The 19,454-nt window shown below is 47.1% G+C and overlaps 2 protein-coding genes across 2 annotated transcripts; both read left to right on the top strand.

The window, feature by feature from the left end:
* The first annotated feature begins 39 nt into the window (after positions 1 to 39).
* On the top strand, positions 40 to 11,923 carry prcp (prolylcarboxypeptidase (angiotensinase C)). The gene is made up of 9 exons (XM_084466813.1): positions 40 to 480; positions 3,952 to 4,092; positions 4,343 to 4,444; positions 4,929 to 5,110; positions 5,346 to 5,503; positions 5,883 to 6,055; positions 9,117 to 9,284; positions 9,902 to 10,089; positions 11,082 to 11,923. The coding sequence occupies exons 1-9, from the start codon at positions 286 to 288 to the stop codon at positions 11,284 to 11,286; spliced, it is 1,512 nt and encodes a 503-aa protein (XP_084322939.1). The 5' UTR covers positions 40 to 285; the 3' UTR covers positions 11,287 to 11,923.
* Positions 11,924 to 16,216: 4,293 nt separating this feature from the next.
* On the top strand, positions 16,217 to 17,788 carry fam181b (family with sequence similarity 181 member B; the record flags this gene model as incomplete). The annotated part of the gene is made up of 3 exons (XM_084466372.1): positions 16,217 to 16,309; positions 16,394 to 17,207; positions 17,760 to 17,788. The coding sequence occupies 3 exons, from the start codon at positions 16,217 to 16,219 to the stop codon at positions 17,786 to 17,788; spliced, it is 936 nt and encodes a 311-aa protein (XP_084322498.1).
* Between the last annotated feature and the right edge of the window lie 1,666 nt (positions 17,789 to 19,454).

The following is a 19,454-nucleotide window of genomic DNA, read 5'->3' as shown; positions in this document are numbered from 1 at the left end:
CTGTCATCTCATCGGTCTGTTAAACGTCTTAAAGTTTACAGGACGCAAAAACTAAGAAAAGTACAGAAAACGTAATTATTGACGACTACTGAACGTTATCCAGCTGCTAACCCTGGACACAAGACAGCGTGTCTTAAGTTACACCTCGCGTGACGAGTCTGGATTTGGATTTGCTGACAGGCAGGTTTGACTTCCTCTTCTCCTGCGCTGAGCCAGACTCGTCTCGTCTCCACGGCACGCCAGAGACATGATCCACATCCTACCTCATTGTCTGAGGGGATCACCATGGAGCTGAATCTGAAGGCTGGGAGTCCTGGAGGTGGAGGAATGTCAGCCTGGACGGTGGTGCTGCTGTTGGTCGGGGTGCATTGTTTACATGTGGTCGCCCTCAAGTCGCAGCTCTTCACCCGAGGGGATCACCCGTTAGATTACTCCTCCAGAAAGGTGGTCGACTATAAAACCTTTTATTTGAACCAGAAGGTGAGTTCACCATTTGCAGCATATTATTTCGAGGTGTAACTGTTGTATGCAGAGTTTGTATGAACTATATTAACATGTGGATTGATCGGTATCGCCACTTTGTTTACATTTTTTCTACAATAATTTTGTCTCAACGTTGAATCATCTCTAAGTAGAATACATAGGCATTTTATATTTCTAAATAAACCTGTGCAAACTCTTGCCAACTAAACCGCCAGCTTTTGTCTTCAAGATGATTTGAGTAACTTAAACCCTTTCTCACTTTTCGCGTATTGTCTGCTAGACAATAGGTACTTCCCGCTGGACTTCCGTTAGGGAGACCTGACCGCTACGTCCCTGCTGGCACCCAGCCTGAGAGGGTGCTCTGGGGCTTGTCTTATTGAGTCTGGGGCGGTGTCTCTCATCATCAGTGCTCACACCGTTAGCGTTTTCTTACAGGCCTTATGTGTGTTTGTTGGTGGTCAATGTTTGGCTCTTGTGATTGATATTTCAGTATTATGTGTGGGTTGGTTGGTTGGTGGTTAATGTTTGGCTCTTGTGATTGCTATTTCAGTCTTATGTGTGGGTTGGTTGGTGATTAATGTTTGGCTCTTGTGATGGCTATTTCTACAACATGTCATACCACGTGTGCTGTGGTAAGCGCAGCGTCGTCTGAATTTGACTCAAACATTCACAAGACAAACAGTCAGCTGACACTAGATGTCTATAATTAGATGTCTTATTGTATCTTTGTCAGTATCCTCGTCGAGCCTTGTTAAGTCCCTGTCAGACTAGGCCTTTAGTTTAGTTCGTCCCACCTTTTGAGAATATATTGAGTTGTTGTATTAAAATGAAGGGTTTTTAAGCATACTGTAAAGGCCATTTAGAATATAGTTACATTAACATTAGCTCAGTAAGTGACAGTGGGCCAACCTACTCGTAACTGCCCGCTACAAGTGTGTTATAAACCTTCCTAAACACAACACTGATTGTGATTACATTTGCACTTCCCCTGTTTTATTAATGCATGTATCTTGTTTTGTCACTCTACCTCAAGGTGCATAACAACCATCCTTTGGATCATTGATTGGTTCACTTCCCACTCAAAGCATAATTCATGGCAGTGCTGTTAAAGAAAAGAGAACGGAGAAGTGAATGCACTTGACGGTGCACACAATCCTTGATCTAACTACCAATACATTTCAACACGTATATTGGCCTAAGATTAAATATGGTTTGACATATAGGCTCTCTGTAATGGATACAACTACTAGTCAAAGGGATGCAAGCCACACCTGATGCTATTTAAATAGGGGCACATTGAGACACAAGTGTCCCCCCCCTTCCTTATCTAGTGTCCCCTCTCTTATCTAGTGTCCGTTATCTGCTACATCCTTCCTACCTCATCAAGATAGTGACTATGTGGGCTTCAAACACTGTTTCCTTTTGCATAGTCCCATTGTCTCCTGGAGTGTGGTCTAAGCCAACCAATCAACAAATAATGATACTTAATTGTGTTTAAGTGTGCTGCTCATACGTATATGTATATATATTTTTTTGTTAAATGCAGTGCAGTTCATCTATCATATTTTTTATTTTAACTCATCAATTTCTCTTAAACGTAAATATGTGTATTTTGGAGATGTTCAGCTTTGCGTGTCACTGATAAGAGCTTAGCTATGTTGCAGCTGTTGGAAGAAGGAAATCCTCTGCTCTGCAAATGTCTCCTAGACAATGAATGTAAATCTCTTTCGCTATCCTTTCTGGCAGTCTGTCAACTGTAGGGTGCATCTGCTTGCTCTCTGGGCGGTTCTTGTGCAGTAATCCATTAAGAGTTAACGTGGGCCTATATAAGGGGGATGTGCAACAAGTCCATTGCTGTCGTTGTGTCTGTAGTGGCCGCAAGGTGGCACTGTCTCTCATGGTGTGTAGAGAGTCGTATTATTTTGAAGACGAGCTCGGTAGCAATATGCAAATTGAGATGCTTGTATTTGTTGTACAATGCAGTTCAGAGATTTATATTTTAAATATATTTTGTCGATTGATTCTTGTTTTCTTAACTGTAGTTGTAACTGTTTCAGCAAAAAAAACATTTGCAACATCATTAAAAAGGTGAAATATACTAAATACTATATCTACTACTAATACTAGATACTTGGCTTGACTAAAACATTACAAACAATATAACAAAATATATAGATATCAATAAAGATATTACTTACTTTAACCTTTAGCCAAACTAGAAATATAGGCTGTTGTCTCAAACTAAAACCATCTGTTATCTGTTACGACCACAGCATTATGCAGTTCAAAAAAACAAAACCTTCCAATATAACCGTCTGAAAAAAAACAAAAAAACGATGTACATGCTGCCAAGCTCCGAGGCTCGGAGAGAAATGAAAGAGCACATTCAGGCCCCAGAACGCTTTAGCTGTCATTGGCTCATAAAATCGCTGGCTCTTTTGTGTGGGTTGAGAAGGGGAGCCAGTGGGAACGACAGGGGCATAGAAACAAAACACCCAGTGCGTTTTAGCATTAAAGTGTTGGGTCCGTTTCAAACGACTCTCAGGGAGACTGGAGGGCTCGAGCTCGGTCCGAACGAAGGCTTCCTGGCTCTTCTGAACCTCACCTCGTTCCGTTTGATGGGGAGAAAAGAGAGAATGGACTTGAGGGTCCCTGAGGTTCGGTGAAAAGATTCCCCAGTTTGCCTGAACCCAGAACTAATGGGCCTCTTTTTCATCCTGAGTTCTGATGAAACTAATTGAGTCTATAATTACTGCAGTGGCGTTTTCTTTTTAGGTTGTCGGTTGAAAACCTGCAGGTTGGCCCAGCGCCATGTCCCCATGGATGGAAACCAACCCACCTCTGACCGTGCTGTGCAACTCGCTTTTCAGTCTCACATGGTGGATTATGATGCTTTTGATCAGGATAATTGAAGTATTGCCTGGTTTTGGCATTGGCTCTGTGGTCTGGTTTGTGTTTCAATGTATTCCAATAGGATTTCTTATGGGAAACATTGTTCTCACCAGTTAAACGAGAAGGGCGGGTCGGCACCAGTTTTGAGGTTAGAATTGGAACTTCCTCAAAAATAGTCTCACAAATCAGACTTCAGATTAGTAATCTTTTGGCCGGTGTAATCTTAGAGTGGAGGATAAACCCTGAAAATGAAATATGCTCCCATATTGTGACATGGTTACAGGTGTTGCCTTTGGAGCCTATCTTTCTAGTGTCCCAGCTGAAAGGTTCCGAGTTCAAACCCCATTGTTTGCACCTGAATCCTTGAACAAGATAACCATACCTGCTCCTTAATGACGTGTGTCTGAACATGTCACTGTAATCCGACTTTGGTAAAAAAAATTAAATGACTAATCAGTCAATATATTAGTCAATATATTAGTCAAAATCTGATTTAAAAACGCTAGCCTACGTGATCATATATTCATAAAATATAAAACGAGTAATCATATTCAATGTTCTGTGTGTGTTTTCCAGATTGATCATTTTGGCTTCTTTGAGAATGGCACCTTCAAACAGCGCTACCTGGTGGCCGACCAGCACTGGCATCAAGAGGGGGGGCCCATCTTGTTTTACACCGGGAATGAAGGGGACATCACATGGTTCTGCAACAATACTGTAACTACAACTCATACTCATGCTACTGCTCATATTGTGTATACAGATATTTCTTCTGTATTTATTTCTATTCATATTTAATTAATACTTTTTTAATGTTTCTCTTTTAAACTTCTCTCCAGTTCCTTCTGCGGCGATACCCATATTCCCTGATTGATACAGTACCATGTTATATCACAATATGTGGTTCTGTTACTATTCTTTTATTGGTCCTCAGTTCTGTTCCGTACCGGCTCTCGTTTGATTTCAGGGCTTCATGTGGCAGATCGCTGAGGAGTTGGGCGCCATGTTGGTGTTTGCTGAGCACCGTTACTATGGAGACTCTTTGCCGTTTGGTCCAGACTCCTACAGTGTAAGTGGTAATATATGTAATTTATGCATTTATCAAAGGGTTTATACATTACTTATCTCTACTGAAATTATGCCAAGGGGTTTATTTTATAGTTTGCAAAATACAGGCCTACAGTATAACATAAACAGCAACATTAGTATGAATTGCGTGAATATTTAAACATAAGATCAGGTAAAGGTGATGGTGCTTCGACTCCCAGCTGAAAGGTACTGGGTTCGATCCCCAATAACTACAGACGCCTGTTGGACGCCTTAGACCAAATGCCCTTAGCCCCTACCTAACATAATACATCCCATTTGGTGGACGTTTGGTGGAAGCCAAAATCCTTTCCGCGCCCTAATCTTTCGTTCTGTATCCCCTCTAAGTCTGTAAGTCACTTTGGATAAAAGCATCTCCTAAGTCTCTTGAGTAGTAAATAGCAGTAAATAACAACGCGTCACATGATCCAAGACTGACTCTCTGACCCGCTGTCGCGCCCCTGCAGGACAGCAAGCACCTGAACTACCTGAGCTCGGAGCAGGCTCTGGCCGACTTCGCCGTGCTGATCAGGGCGCTGAAGGGCTCGTGGCCGGGTGCCAGCCGCAGCGCCGTCATCGCCGTGGGCGGGTCCTACGGCGGGATGCTGGCGGCCTGGCTCCGCATGAAGTACCCCAGCGTGGTGGTGGGGTAAGAGGTCAGGGCTCAGGGGAGGTGGAAATGAAACCATCGTCATCGTTTGCGGTGTGTGTCCGTGATGAGATGATACTGTAGACAGAGGCTAGGGTGTTCGATTCACCTGAAAGGTTCTGGGTTTGATGCCCAATATGCACACTGGTACTTGTATGTATCATTTTCCAAGCCGTACCTTCTCTCTCTCTCTGTCTCTGCCTCTCTCTGCCTCTCTCCCACCCACCCCCCCCAGAGCTCTAGCAGCCTCAGCCCCTATCTGGCAGTTCCCTGGCATGGTCCCGTGTGGAGACTTCCACCACATCGTGTCACAGGACTTTGCCGCCTCCGGGCCCAACTGTGACATGAACATCAGACGCTCCTGGAGCGCCATCGACAAGATCGCCTCTACTGGTGAGAGAGCGAAGTGCATTCTGGGCAGACTGGTGGTAGACTGGCGACAGATGGGGGAGTGGGATTAAGTGTGTGTGCGTGCGCGCGTGTGTCTGACCACATTGTCTGGAACAGACAGTTCGCCTCCTGTTGCATTGAGCTGAATTGAGCTTGCATTGATTGCTGATTTACATAGATTATTGTCTTCATATCTAGTGTTATGCTGAAAGGTGCACTGCTGTCAAGATAGTTCTCTAACTGGTATTTATTTTCTATTAACTGGTAACTGTTTTGTTATATTCATACAATACAATGCGCTCTGTAAATTGTGTGTGTGTGAGTACGTTGAGAAGTGTATGATCGTCATTATTTTAAAATGGACGGTATTGTTCCTCCCAAGCTGAAGGTCTTGCGTGGCTGTCTGGGACATTCAGTCTGTGCACTCCTCTGAAGAGCCGTCAGGACTCTGTGGGCTTCAAGGAGTGGCTGCAGGAGACCTGGGTCAACCTGGCCATGGTGGACTACCCCTATGAGGCCAGCTTCCTGCAGCCCCTGCCCGCCTGGCCCATACAGGTACACGTCAGCTTTGTATAGCCCCTCCCCCTGGCCCATACAGGTACACGTCAGCTTCGTATAGCCCCTCCCCCTGGCCCATACAGGTACACGTCAGCTTCGTATAGCCCCTCCCCCTGGCCCATACAGGTACACGTCAGCTTCATATAGCCCCTCCCCCTGGTCCATACAGGTACACGCCAGCAGAATCAATCCATCAATAAGATGTATACCAAAATATAAATAAAATATACCAAAATGTTATTGTGACTCACTCATAAACCTTTTCAATACACTATGACGTACCCATTTAACTTTTATTAAACTCAAGATATGATCTAGAGATATACCCTTGCAGCCCAGATTAAACTAAACCAAAACCAAACATATCAAAACGTATGTAAACATTAAACTCAATTTGTTGTTCATTAAGTCGTGTTTTCCACCTTTGGATTTGTCTTTCGTTAATCGGGCATTTTGTCCCGGCGGCCTCCCTCTTTGAGGACAAGTTGTTCATTCAGAGGACTGCCTGTTCAAAGTGTTTTTTGTGGACTCCCAACCTTTAGTTGCAGACGGCTGTCAAATTAGCTTCATCAATATTCATCAGGATCTACGTTCCCTTTTTTAAGGATTTCCTTTAGTAAAGACGCCATGCTGGTCTTCTGTCGGACCAGAAGTCCTTTCATTCGCACACTCCTTCAGATCTCTGAGGTGTTCCGGTGGTGCGGCCCCGTCTCATCGCCAACATCTTGGCTGGGCTCCGGCTCACGAGGGCTCTACACGAGACAAAGCTTCCCTCAGCTCTCCTTCCTCTCATTTACATCCAGACGCTAGCCCGTTCTCTCACTCCTCAAAGAAACTCAGGAGAGCCCGGATTTACCAAACCTGAAAGCACCCCTGCAGAACAATCGCCGCAGAATCGTTATGGGATGTATCAATGTGTTTCCGTTAAGGGGCGAACAAGTCTAGAGGGTAGGGTGTTTCTCTGCCAGCCGAAGGGTTCTGGGGTCAAACCCCTCATTTCTTTGGTCTTACTGTAGGCATCCCTGAGCAAGATGCCCTAACCCCTACTTTGGATAAAATCGGCTGCTGAATGACTAAATAGGAAATAGTACAAAATTGTATCTGCATGTGCATTAGATTACAGAATTTGTACCCCTTTCTCTCTTTCCATCACTCTTTTTCTCGTTCTTCTGTAGTTGTTGTCGCCGTGGTTCGTGTTACACATCTCTTTTGGTTTCCCCGAGAGGAACATGAGTGTGTGTGTGTGTGTGTGTGTGTGTGTGTGTGTGTGTGTGAGCGTGACTGTGTGTGTGTGGCACTTGCTTCCCAGGCACATCACGTGCACCAACCAAGTGCCACTATTGACCCAAACCCTCTGTCTCCCAGACCCCCCACCCTATCCTCTTCCCCCACCTCTCATAATACTCACTTCTGTTCACTAACGCGATATAATCCAGTTAGTTTCATTTATCAATTTCCTCCAAACCCTCTCCCTTGTATTAGTGCATCCCTTGGGCAAAGAGTATCTTGTGGTGCAACAGGTTCACGGTGGTTGACCATTGTCAGCCATTTTGGAGACTATGGGTCCGGGAGCCTTAATGTATGCGACCCTATGGGTGGTGTAAGCGGTTTAGGCGAAGGCTGCAAAGAGGTGCTTTTTTTTTTATGACAAAGCTAATGTGATTATGTGAGTGAGTGTGACAATGGGACTATTGAGGGCTTAGAAGGGGAAATCTGTTGGCAGAGATGAATGTATAAGCCTAATCCTCTCTGAAAAGTAGGGAGAAAATGTTTTGGACCAATTGGAGTTTTTTTTTTTTCTTCTTCAGAGTATAAATCTTTTACTTGGACACGTCTGTGGCCTAGCCCTCCTCATCCATCCACTCACCCACCCACCCACAACCACCTCCTCAACTACCTCCTCCTATACCACCACCACCACCACCACCACCACCCCCTCCCTCGCCTCCCCAGGATGCAGACAAAAGCCCTCCTAGGCTGGGGTGTAAGTGCGGGTTCCCCTCCAACGACAAACAAACAGCGCCAGTTTCTCCAGCTGCACAAAGGCGGCAGAACAAGGCCCAGGGCCACCGCAGCCATAACAACAAGTGCTGGAGTGGAGGGGAAACACTGGAGGAATACTGAGTGTTAAACAGAAACCAACCACACCGTGAGGCGGAGAGACACGGCCCAGCCAGGGAGGCAGAGGGAGTACCTCCCACCTTTCAGAGCGCTGGTGAATCATTTGTGGTGACTCCTAGGAATGTGTTTCCTCCTGACGGCCAAGTGAGGGCCCATAACTTCTGGTTAGTTCTCCATTCCTGTGATTCTTCACATGCAAATCCGTCCCGGCGCTGACACTGCTTTACGACTTTGTATGCGGGACAACAGTCTGTGTGTTTTACACACATGCGTGCAGGCATGGACGCAAACGTGCATGCATGTGGACGCACACACACATCCATGCGCAAATGCGTGCGCGCGTGGATGCATTCATGCGTGTGTGTTAGGTTTCTTGTAATTACCTGGATGAGGGCAAATCAATACATATCAAATACATATCAATGTGTATGTTGGGAGACTTTAAACAACAGAATCAGACACTATAATTCGATGAATGGAAGGAGTTGTTGTACATGACCACATTGCTGTTGTTGTTTGAGCCGTATTGTATGGAAATTGTGTTTAATTGAACACACATCGGTGTCCACACGCAAGACCTAAGCAATCAAGCAAACACAATGTTTACATTTAATCCCTAAGCGACTCACAAGTGAGGCTGATGTCTAATGTATTCATTTTATATAAATAATTTTACTATCTTGTACTTATCTTTTACAATTATCCTTTCAATGATTGTATTCTATTGTCTTTGAATGAGTTTGAATGGTTTTAAAATGTGATGCCTGCCCTATGTAAAAGCACTTCAGATGGCCTTGTGTCTGAAGGGGGCTGTATGAATACACCTGCCTCTTCAATACCAATCAGAGTTGAGTAAATGGACAGAATGCAGAGCAGCTAGGAATCCCACAGGGTCAGCAGAACACATCGACACTGGACCCTTAATGTCCTTCCTCAGGCCGTGTGCAAGCATCTCGGCTTTGACTCTTCCGTGTCGGACCAAAAGCTGCTCCAGGGCGTGTCCGAGGCCGCCAGAGTGTACTACAACTACACCGGGACGCACGCCTGCCTCAACACCTCCTCCACGGCCACCGGCAGCCTGGGCTTCCTGGGCTGGTACTACCAGGTACACCTGCAGCCTGGCAGGAGATAAAGCCCGCTGGGTTCTGTCCCTCGATTGTCCTCAGATGACCTATGGTCATCCTTGGGGGGGGCGTGTGTGTGTGTGTGTGTGTGTGTGTGTGTGTGTGTGTGTGTGTGTGTGTGTGTGTGTGTGTGTGTGTGTGTGTGTGTGTGTGTGTGTGTGTGTGTGTGTGTGTGTGTGTGTGTGTGTGTGTGTGTTGTGCTGCTTTTACTTTGGCTTTAAGTCAACCTTTGCTCCTTTCATTGAAAGGTGGTGTTTATTTTGCATTTTCAATGTTGAAGTGAAGCAGGGAGAGAGACCCTGAGTTGGAGTGTGTGGGCGGGAGAGCCAGGAGTAGAGATGCCGATTGTTATGCAAATCTTCAAGAAGGGTTAGGGGTGTGTGTGTGTGTGTGTGTGTGTGTGTGTGTGTGTGTCAAATTCAGGATAAATCTCTTGCCACAGATTAAACCATCTACCAAATTACAATTTATTTAGATTCTTATTATTATTATATTATTTATTTCTTGTCTAGTGTTTTTTTCTTGGAGGGTTCATTATGTCATGTCCTCCCCAGTCTGATCAATGGCCTCTCTCCAACCCCCTGAATCTGACCCCCAGGCGTGCACGGAGATGGTAATGCCTCTGTGCACGGACGGAGTGCGGGACATGTTCCAGCCCCAGGCCTGGGACTTCCAGGCCTTCTCGGACGAGTGCCAGGCCCTGTTCGGGGTCCGCCCGCGGGCCTCCTGGGCTGAGACCCAGTACGGAGGGAAGGACCTCTCTGCCCACAGCAACATCATCTTCAGGTACAAACTGGAGCTACTGTAATCCAGGTTCATGTAGCTGGCTTCTGCCTTTCGTAGCTCATTGTAATGGAACTGGATTGAGTTCTGAGAGTATACAGACATGATGGCACCACAGAGACTACACCATACAGAGGATATTGCATTAACTTCTGATTTCTGAGTTGTGGCTCATCTTAAAGCTAGGGTAGGCAATTTGAAGAAACTAGTCAAAGTAAGCTTGATTTTGAAAAGATAAAAAAAGATCAAAAGATCCTTCAAGCCTCCTTCCAAAGCAACTACCCCAACAAATGACTGGCTACCTTTAGCAATAGGTCTGCCTAGCCTCGTTGAAGACTCCAATCATGCTGTATGATGGCAATGGCAGAGTGCGCCCGGGTAGGTAGACCAGACCACACAATCATTTCTTGAGAACTGAATGAAATGTTTGGACAGGCTTATTACAGGCATTTTTGTTATTGTGACAGCCACAGATATCCGATATTTGCGTTTATTTTATCAGAGTATTTGATCATTGATTGCTGCTAGGATGTAAGAGAATCTCAACAAATATTAGAAAAAAAGGTTTCTAAAATGAATTGCTTCCCCTAGCTTCAATACTAGCTGATGTTGCACTGATTTCAGCCAATTGGAAAGCCCAGTTGCAATACTAGCCTTTCCCCAGAGGCAGTGCTGCTGTTCCTGTGGTTGGTTTTTGTGGTTAAGATCTTCTGATTGTGGATATTCCAAAGATGTTTAACAGTTGAATCAAGATGCTAACATACTTGTAACCATTGACATACAACCTTACCATATCAAAGGTGGGTTTTGTTGTTCTAAATGTAAAAGCAGACATACACAATCGCAGACATTTAACAGTAGAACTGCCGTCCTCCGTATAATCTTCTTGGGGGCCTTCATGTGCTGGCTGGAGGAACATCTGCGTTCAGTGGGAGAGCGAGAACATAATCCCTGTATTTCTTTCTCTCTCTCTCTCTCCTCCTGTTGAACTTTAGCAACGGTGGCCTTGACCCCTGGTCCGGCGGGGGGGTGACACGCAACATCTCCGATAGCGTGGTTGCCATAGTGATCCCGGAGGGAGCACACCACTTGGACCTGCGCTACGACAATGAGCGCGACCCCCCCGCGGTGCGGGCCGCTCGCGCCCTGGAGGTGAGCTACTTCAAGGCCTGGGTCCGGCAGGCCCGGAGAGCCCCCTGACCGGGGAGGTCGCACAGGGGGAGGGGAGATCCGACCGACGGGACGTTCCTCAGCGCTGACGAGGTGCTAATCAGCCTATGACAGAGTGACAATGTAATTCTTTCTTATGTGTTTGTGTTTTTTTGTATCTTTTTAAGTTTCCTCTTTTTTCTATCTTTTTTTTAATGCCCTTGAGACCTAAGACTATATGAAATATGCCAAATCTTTTTTTTTTTTTTTTTAACTTTATATGTCGTTTTTTTAATACTGAATTTGGATTGCATCCCGGAGCAAATGAAAACATCAGGAGCGGTTAAAACAGACGGGCCATCTGTTTCAAGCTGGGCTTTAACGCGTATTTGTTCAAGCACATGATGATGGGCCTTTAAAGGGTTCAGGGAGCTTTAATGGCTTGATTACCTCAAAGAGAAGGGAACCTCTCTGCTGTATAAACCTCCGAAATTAAATCACGTGTTTTTGTGGAGCGACAACAAAACGACATCACAGATTCACATTACATAAACATTACATAAGCCCACAGATATGTGCGACTTATAAACATGCATTCCAATCCAACCTTTGCAACACGTTGTCTTGGAGGCCCAGAGATGAATCAGGCGTTATTGTGAAGATCGTTCCTCTTAATAAAAGCGATTACGACCAATTTTTTATCTTCTCAATTTATTTTCCATTTCATCCATCAAGACACTTGTTGCTTCTCATGACAGTCAAGATCAAAGCAAGCGATTCGACTCGCTCACTCTTTTAATAACACGGAGGGGGTTTGGGAACTATTGATTTTAAAAGAACATTATGTCTTTCTCTCGTGCAAGCGTTCGCTTTGAGGGAACCACTGGCTGTGCGTGTGAGTTAATAAAAAAACGCTGATGGGAGGAAAGGCAATAAAGATCCCAGCGTGTGTGTGTGTGTGTGTTGGAGACGGTGGGGGGGGGGGGGTTCAGAACCTGTACTCCAGCGTGCGGGAACTCTGCTGGCACCCCACCCGAATATTACAGCAGCGAGAGCGTTCCTCCTCCACCCCACCTCCACCTTTCCACCTTTGCTAAACCTCCCTGCTGGTGTTATTAATAATAACGCACACGGGGGGCACAGAGACAGAAGCACGGGGACAGGGGTAGCATTCAACTGGGTGAGCGAACGGGTCCGGCTGTGGGAGGGGGAGGCGGAGGGGTCGCTTGTAGTTCACTGTGAAGTCGGGGCTGTTTAATTGGCTGGAGAATTCCAACGGTGTAGTTTCAAAAGAAAGGCCAGAGGGTTTCGTGTCATATAAAGATCCCGGGGGACTGGAAGAAGAAAAAAAATACACGTTGGAGCAACAATGACAAAGCAACTACCCCCCCCCCTCCCTCCTCCTCCTCCTCCTCCACCTCCTCCTCTGCCCCTCACTAGAGCGCCACTCGCTCCGTTTATTTCCTTGTTTATGCGGCCGTAATTCCTTGCTGTGACTTCACTTGGGAGGATCCCCCACACCGCCAGAGTTATGTGGATTGATTCCATTCTCCCCCCCCCCCCCCCTTAGAGACACAAAGTCCGGACTTCTCACCCCCACCCCTCCTCCACCCCACACCCCACATTGTCAGTCACATGGTTGAGTGAGTTCCCCGTCCCCGTCCCCACAACGCCGACACACACTAAACATGGGGGAGGAGGTACGTGGGGGACACTAAAAGTCCCTCCTTTTTTAAACCCTTCTCAGGACTGGGAGGTCATTAATTTCGGAGAGCCTTTTCGGAGACGCTGACACTGCCATCAATCAAATGTGTTGTTACCACCCGGGTGACCCTGATCACCGCACCGCTACGCACAAACAGACCACACACACACACACACACACACATGCCTACGCACACACACACCCTCGTACGTAGGCAGAGGCTAAACCCTGTGTTGGCAGCCTGGAGGGTCCCAAGTGGCCTAAGGGAGGGGGGGGGGGGGGGGTGCTGGGTGCTGAATAAGGGAATCCTCAGCGCAGAAGGCGTGGCAGACAATGTTTAAGACTGCCGAACCATATCTGAACAATATAGAACGGTGTAGTGAACAACGAGCGGGCCGGGGGGGGGGGGGGATATATTCGCATAAATGCTAATATGAATACAGATACGAATCCCCATTTTTTCTGAATTTCCGAAACCTAAGCTTCCCATGCGGGTTAATAAAGTAGGTGACGTTTTATCTCCTCTAGGCGAACTTTGCAACGTGGTTTCCTTTTTAGGTTGTGAGGAAGACCTTTTTGATGGAATACTTATAATAATCATTTTTACTAATAATAAAAATGATCCGCTCATGGCTTGCGGCTAAACCCAGCTGCTAAACCGTTCACAGGCTTCTCCTCCGCCCTCATTATGTTGGGTTTTTCCGGCGTCTCAGTCGGTCTTCGGGGGGGGAACAAAAGCGTCTTGTTTCCGGGATCGGAGTGCCGGCGTCGGCGATGTGAATGACTATCGAGAGCACAAGCCAAAGCCCCCCGTGACGGGGGGGACGGGGACGTGGGGGTGTCTGGTTGCCATGTCTGTGATGATGTCACTTTGCCAAAACTGAAGCGAAACCAAAGAGAGTGGATTTAATGAGTTGAGCGATGGCCGCCGTTAATCTCTCCCCAAACTCGCGCGTCGTCGCGCAACATTTCTGCTCTTGTTTTTTTTCTACATGGCGTTTTCTGAAAAGATATTTGCACCTGATATTTTTTCTGAATATGTTGTTGCTTTGTAAAATGGATTAAGTCGTTGTCCCCCCCCCCCCCCCCCCCCAAGTTCCCATAAATGTGTGCGTCACACCTTTTGTGTCGCACAAAGTGAGAGCGTATCTGAATAGAAATAAAGAAACATAGAAATGTAGCTTGTTTTGTAGCGGTTTGTTGTCGCTGGGTTTTGTACCTTTTTCTGGGCGCCTGGATTGGGGCGCTGGTGGGTGGGGGGGGGGGGTCTGGGTTTGTGTTAAGCTAGCGCTAATTAGATCAATGCTATCTGTTGCACTGTCCCGTCTTCTGGAATTAGCATAAGAAAACACTTTAATGGTCATCTCTCTCTCTCTCTCTCTCTCTCTCTCTCTCTCTCTCTCTCTCTCTCTCTCTCTCTCTCTCTCTCTCTCTCTCTCTCTCTCTCTCTCTCTCTCTCTCTCTCTCGACCGCAAGATGGACAATAAACAGTTGAAAAACCCCATTCTTCAATTAAAGCAGCAAAAGTTTACTTTACACCAAACTAAGAGCAGAAGGACTGGAAAATAATCAGTGATAGTACACTAAAAAACCCAAACCACAATTAGTTGTGACTAAACACACACACACACACACACACACACACACACACACACACACACACACACACACACACACACACACACACACACACCTGGGATAATATCAAACACAAACTGCCACCATGTCTGTTTGTGTCCATATAGGAAAAGGAATTATAACAAGTGGTTATGTGTTTTAGATCCAACAACGGATATGAAAACATTGGTCATTGAACCAGGACGAGATTTAACCACATCTCGCCGAGATGACCCAAAACCCAAACACCCCTCTCAAAGCAACATCATGTTTATACCAATCTAACAACAATCTGACAATGGCTTTATTCTCCTTGAGGTCAACATATCTTTAACCATGTCGGGGCATTATCTCCAAACTTCCTCTGCCTTTTAATTTAACAACCCGGGCCCGGGTCTTTCTGGTTAAATGGACTGTTCATTATTGAGAGGTATTTTACTGCGAGCTGTGAGGTGAACTTTAATGAATCCCTGGCACAAAGCGCTCCTTTCACCACCCCGCAAGAATGGAGAGCCATTTAGAGGCTGCAGGGCTTTATGTCAAAGGCAGACCATAATAGTCATCAGGCCAGAGCAGAAGTTCCCACTAGCCCTGGGAATGCACCAGAAATAAACTTTTGGACCGGCTTGAAGATTAGGACGAGGCAGGGAGTGGGTTCTGCTCCGTAACGTCGTAGGGGCATCTGTTGGGGCTGAGAGATTTTCCCACAGAAGAAGAAGAAAAAGAAGCATTTGTTGTTACTGTACATCCCAGGCCTGGTCTCCCCGCGGGCCGGGGTTTAGCTGTGTTAATGGAATATTAATGAGATGAGACTAGAGCACTGGTTGACTAGGCACGCTGGTTGTTTCTGGATGCGAAGATTTTATGGCTGAGGCCGTTTTCAGGGCTTTCTGAGCAGAGGCGAATCAATAGAGAAAATAAGCTTCATTTTAGTGTTGTGAATTTATTCCAATTCATCAAACGGAATCTTGGCATGTCTCCATTTTGTAGATCTTTTCCTTTTTATCAAGTTTCAAATAATGTTGAAAATAATACAGATGTTCAAGAAGAGCTGGTTTTGAAGGGTTTTAACGTTGGGGTTTATCCAACCAGGGTTTTTCAATAATATCCCCTAAAGCTCCATGTTTTGGTTCAAGGGACGCGAGAACCTCTAGTATCACATCTCTACGCTCCCTGGCCGCGGCCATTGTCTTTCACCCAGCAGGGAACATCACAGAAATCCCTTCTTGGTTGCAGGTGGTCGGGTGGCAGCAATGAGTTAAATCCCTTGGACCCTGTGCCCCCCCCCCCCCCCCCCACCACCACCACCACTCCACCCCTCCTCCTCCTCCCTTCTTTTGGATGTTGTGATGTCACAAGTCCCTCCCCTCTGAACAATCCTCCTCCTGTAGCTCGCCTCTGTGTGCAACAGTTCCTCTCTGGACTGTTTACCGGGGACTTCATGACGGCGACCGGGGCTGATGGTGTGTCAGAGTGTGGCCGCGTGTGTTTAGTTTAACAGGGACAGGAGTTGGTCTAAGGAAGCTGGTTCAAGGAGAAATTATGTAATGAAGGGTGAGGTCTGAGTCCGTCTTGTTGGTGTTTTTGATCCGAGGGGAGGGTGGGGGGGGGGGGGGGGGGGGGTGAATCTGGGCAGATGCCTGTGAGCTCCACATCGTGATGGCTGTCATGAACCCCCAGTTCATGAGTTTCTGCTTCCCGGGTGGAGGCGCGGTGGCGGAGTACAGCCCGGATCCAGGGGGTCTGGACGGGGTTCTCCATGCCGAGCTGGAGCACCAGCACCAGCAGCAGCAGCACCACCAGCACCACCACCACCACCACCAGGACCTCCACCAGCACCTGGACCGCCACCACCACGACCACCAACACCACCAGCACCAGCACCACACCCACCAGGAGGAGGACGAGGAGGGGGGCGGTTACCGGGAGACCACCCGGGACCTGCTGAGCTTCATCGACTCGGCCTCCAGCAACATCAAGCTGGCTCTGGACAAGCCCGTCAAGTCCAAGCGGAAGGTGAACCACCGCAAGTACCTCCAGAAGCAGATCAAGAGGTGCACGGGCGTCCTCGGCCCCGCCACCAACGCCGACCTGCAGCCGGGGAAGGCCCTGACCGGCGCCACACCGCCGCCCGCGCCCCCTCTGCTGCCCGCAGGGCTCCAGGGCAGCCCGCCGCCCTGCGCCGTGCAGGGGAAGGCCCTGCCCAGGCGGGGGGACGTCGGCGGCGTCCAGGCCAGCCTGCAGAGCAAGAGCCTGGCGGCGCTCTTCAACCCGGGCAAGGACGCCCGCGGAGAGGGCAAGGCCAACCGGAAGCCCCCGCTGCGCCACCGCAACCTGCCGCCGTCGTTCTTCACCGAGCCGGCCAGCCGCCACGGCGCGGCGGTCTGCTCCACGTCCGGCGTGACCCTGGGGGAGCTGGAGCGCGGCGACCCCGACGCGGCCGAGTTCTTTGAGCTGCTGGGGCCGGACTATAGCAACATGGCGGCGGCGGCGGCGGCGGCGGCAGAGCAGGGGGAGCTGTTCCAGAACCTGCCGGCGGCGCTGCGCTGCCTGCCGCCGACCGAGATGGCGCTGAGCTCGGAGCCCGGGGCCTCGTACGACGCGCACAACGTGCTGGGCGGGCTGCTGTACCCGGAGCCGTGGGGCGGATGTACGGCGGCGGGGTTCAGGAAGGGAGGAGGAGGCGGAGGAGGCGGAGGAGGACATGGCGGAGGTGGGGGGGGACAGCTTCCGTTGTACGGTCTGGGGGACGGCGTGTGCGGGGACGTGGAGGAGAGCTCCCTGTGCAGCTTGGCGTTCCCAAACTTCTTCGCGGACTCTGCGGGCGCGGCCGTCTCCTACGACCTGGGAGGGGGCTACGGCAGAGCCCACTTCTCCTCTCTATGAGACCTGGACTGTGTGTGTGTGTGTGTGTGTGTGTGTGTGTGTGTGTGTGTGTGTGTGTGTGTGTGTGTGTGTGTGTGTGTGTGTGTGTGTTTCACACCTACATGAACGTCTCTTTAAACTCACTTGCGTGTGTGTGTGTGTGTGTGTGTGTGTGTGCATGAGTATATATTGGTTGTGTGTGTGTGTTTGTTGGTTTCACATCTCTCTGGACATCACTATAAACATATGGAGTTGTGTGTGTATGTGGGTGCGTGCGCATGCGTGTATGTATTGTTGGTGAGTATCTGTGAGTGTGCTGTGCGTTTATTTGTTTCAGTGCAGATGAACTTTGACCTTGTGGCGTAGCATGTGACACGTTGACCTGTCTCAGAGAGTGAGCCACAAGTTTTTAATCTTGTGTAAATGAATGAATTTTATACCAACCTTTTCTTTCAACACTGTAAAATATTTTGGTATTTTGTTGTGTAAGAAGTTTCTTACACTTCAAGAGTCTAGAGATATCGTTAGAACTTTTGTTTTTAAACGGGTTCAAATGTGACAATTTCAATTACTCCATGAATATTATATCTTTAAAAACATAAAATACAGGGATTCCTAATATGTGTGTGTGTGTGTGTGTGTGTGTGTGTGTGTGTGTGTGTGTGTGTGTGCTTGTGTGTGTGTGTGTGTGTGTGTGTGTGTGTGTGTGTGTGTGTGTGTAATGCGTGTGTGTGAGAGAGTGCAATGTGTGTGTGAGGAAGTGACATCACTCTTATTCAACAGATCCGTGTTGATTGCAGACTGATTTAATTGGACAGATAAGCCTTGATTACGGACCGAGAATGTATTAACCGAGCGAGTTGTTTAGCAGAGAATGTGCTTTTAGTTTTAACGAGATGGAGAAATAAAGCTGGTCTTTATTCCGATCACAGGACCTCTTGTCTTTTATTTATTTGAACACTTGTCTTTAACCAGGTTGTGAAAACATCTTAAATGATTTGAAAACTGTTACCGTAAGATTATAAAAAGGGGCTTATTCACCCTAACATCACTAAGACCTGGCTGGCCCATCATCATCTTATTCGGATGGAATACTATTTGACCAATGCATTCATACGGGCTATTATTTCGATCATTTCAGACTTTCATTTGCTGTCGAATAAGATCGATTTGCCAAGGAGAAGTTTTTGAGGGAAATGTCGTTCTCGGATTTTCTCTCCATAAACAGGAGTGCAACCAACGTAGGAGCTTTTAATGTAGTAGTGTCACCAAGGCCATCAAATGAACGCGACGTATACGGTTTTAGTAATGAGTATACCGCCCCCTGGTGGAGAAAGTAGTCATTGCATATTTTTTTAATGGATATCTATGAAGTTGTATTGCAATTTGCAATTCAAAAGTAGATACACTGCCTCTATTCATACTCCGGGACATGGTGTCTTCATGTCTTCATTTTGGTTGGCCATTTTAAGATCTCTTATTCTTCAATATACTTAAGTGTTTCCTGTTTTGAACCAACAAACCTACAACAAATACATCCGTTAAGTGTCTCCTTTGGCTCCAGAGTCAATGTATTATTCCCAGGAAATGACCCACTTGATTTACCTCAGAATAAATCCGGCATTGAAACAACTACACCATAACGAAAGTTGTTCATGATGGTTTTATTATTCCGCTGACCGACGCTAGGGACCCACTCAGCCGCTAGGTGGCAGTGTTGCTCCATTATAATCCACCTTTAGCTTTTACGCCTTGTTGGCGCCAAACATGTTTCACACGAAAGTCACCATGCCATTACATATTAATTATTTTGTCTTGAATGATTTTTGAAGGTTAATTAATAATTTGATTAATGAAAACGCTGAATTCGTAAAATGAGTGATTTTTATACGACAAATATCGACAACAAATTATTCATGGTTTTATTTTGCAGCGTTCCTGTAAGCACTGGTTCGAGGTTTTCATTGCAGACTAATATTGTTCGCCAGACGGCATTGATTCGCTGCAAGGCGGTCAATAATAGCCTGTGTGT

The sequence above is a fragment of the Micromesistius poutassou genome, assembly GCF_964030765.1.
Source record: "Micromesistius poutassou genome assembly, chromosome: 4".
Classification (NCBI taxonomy): domain Eukaryota; kingdom Metazoa; phylum Chordata; class Actinopteri; order Gadiformes; family Gadidae; genus Micromesistius; species Micromesistius poutassou.
Note: the sequence above shows the minus strand (reverse complement) of the source record. Positions and strands in the feature narration are given on the sequence as shown.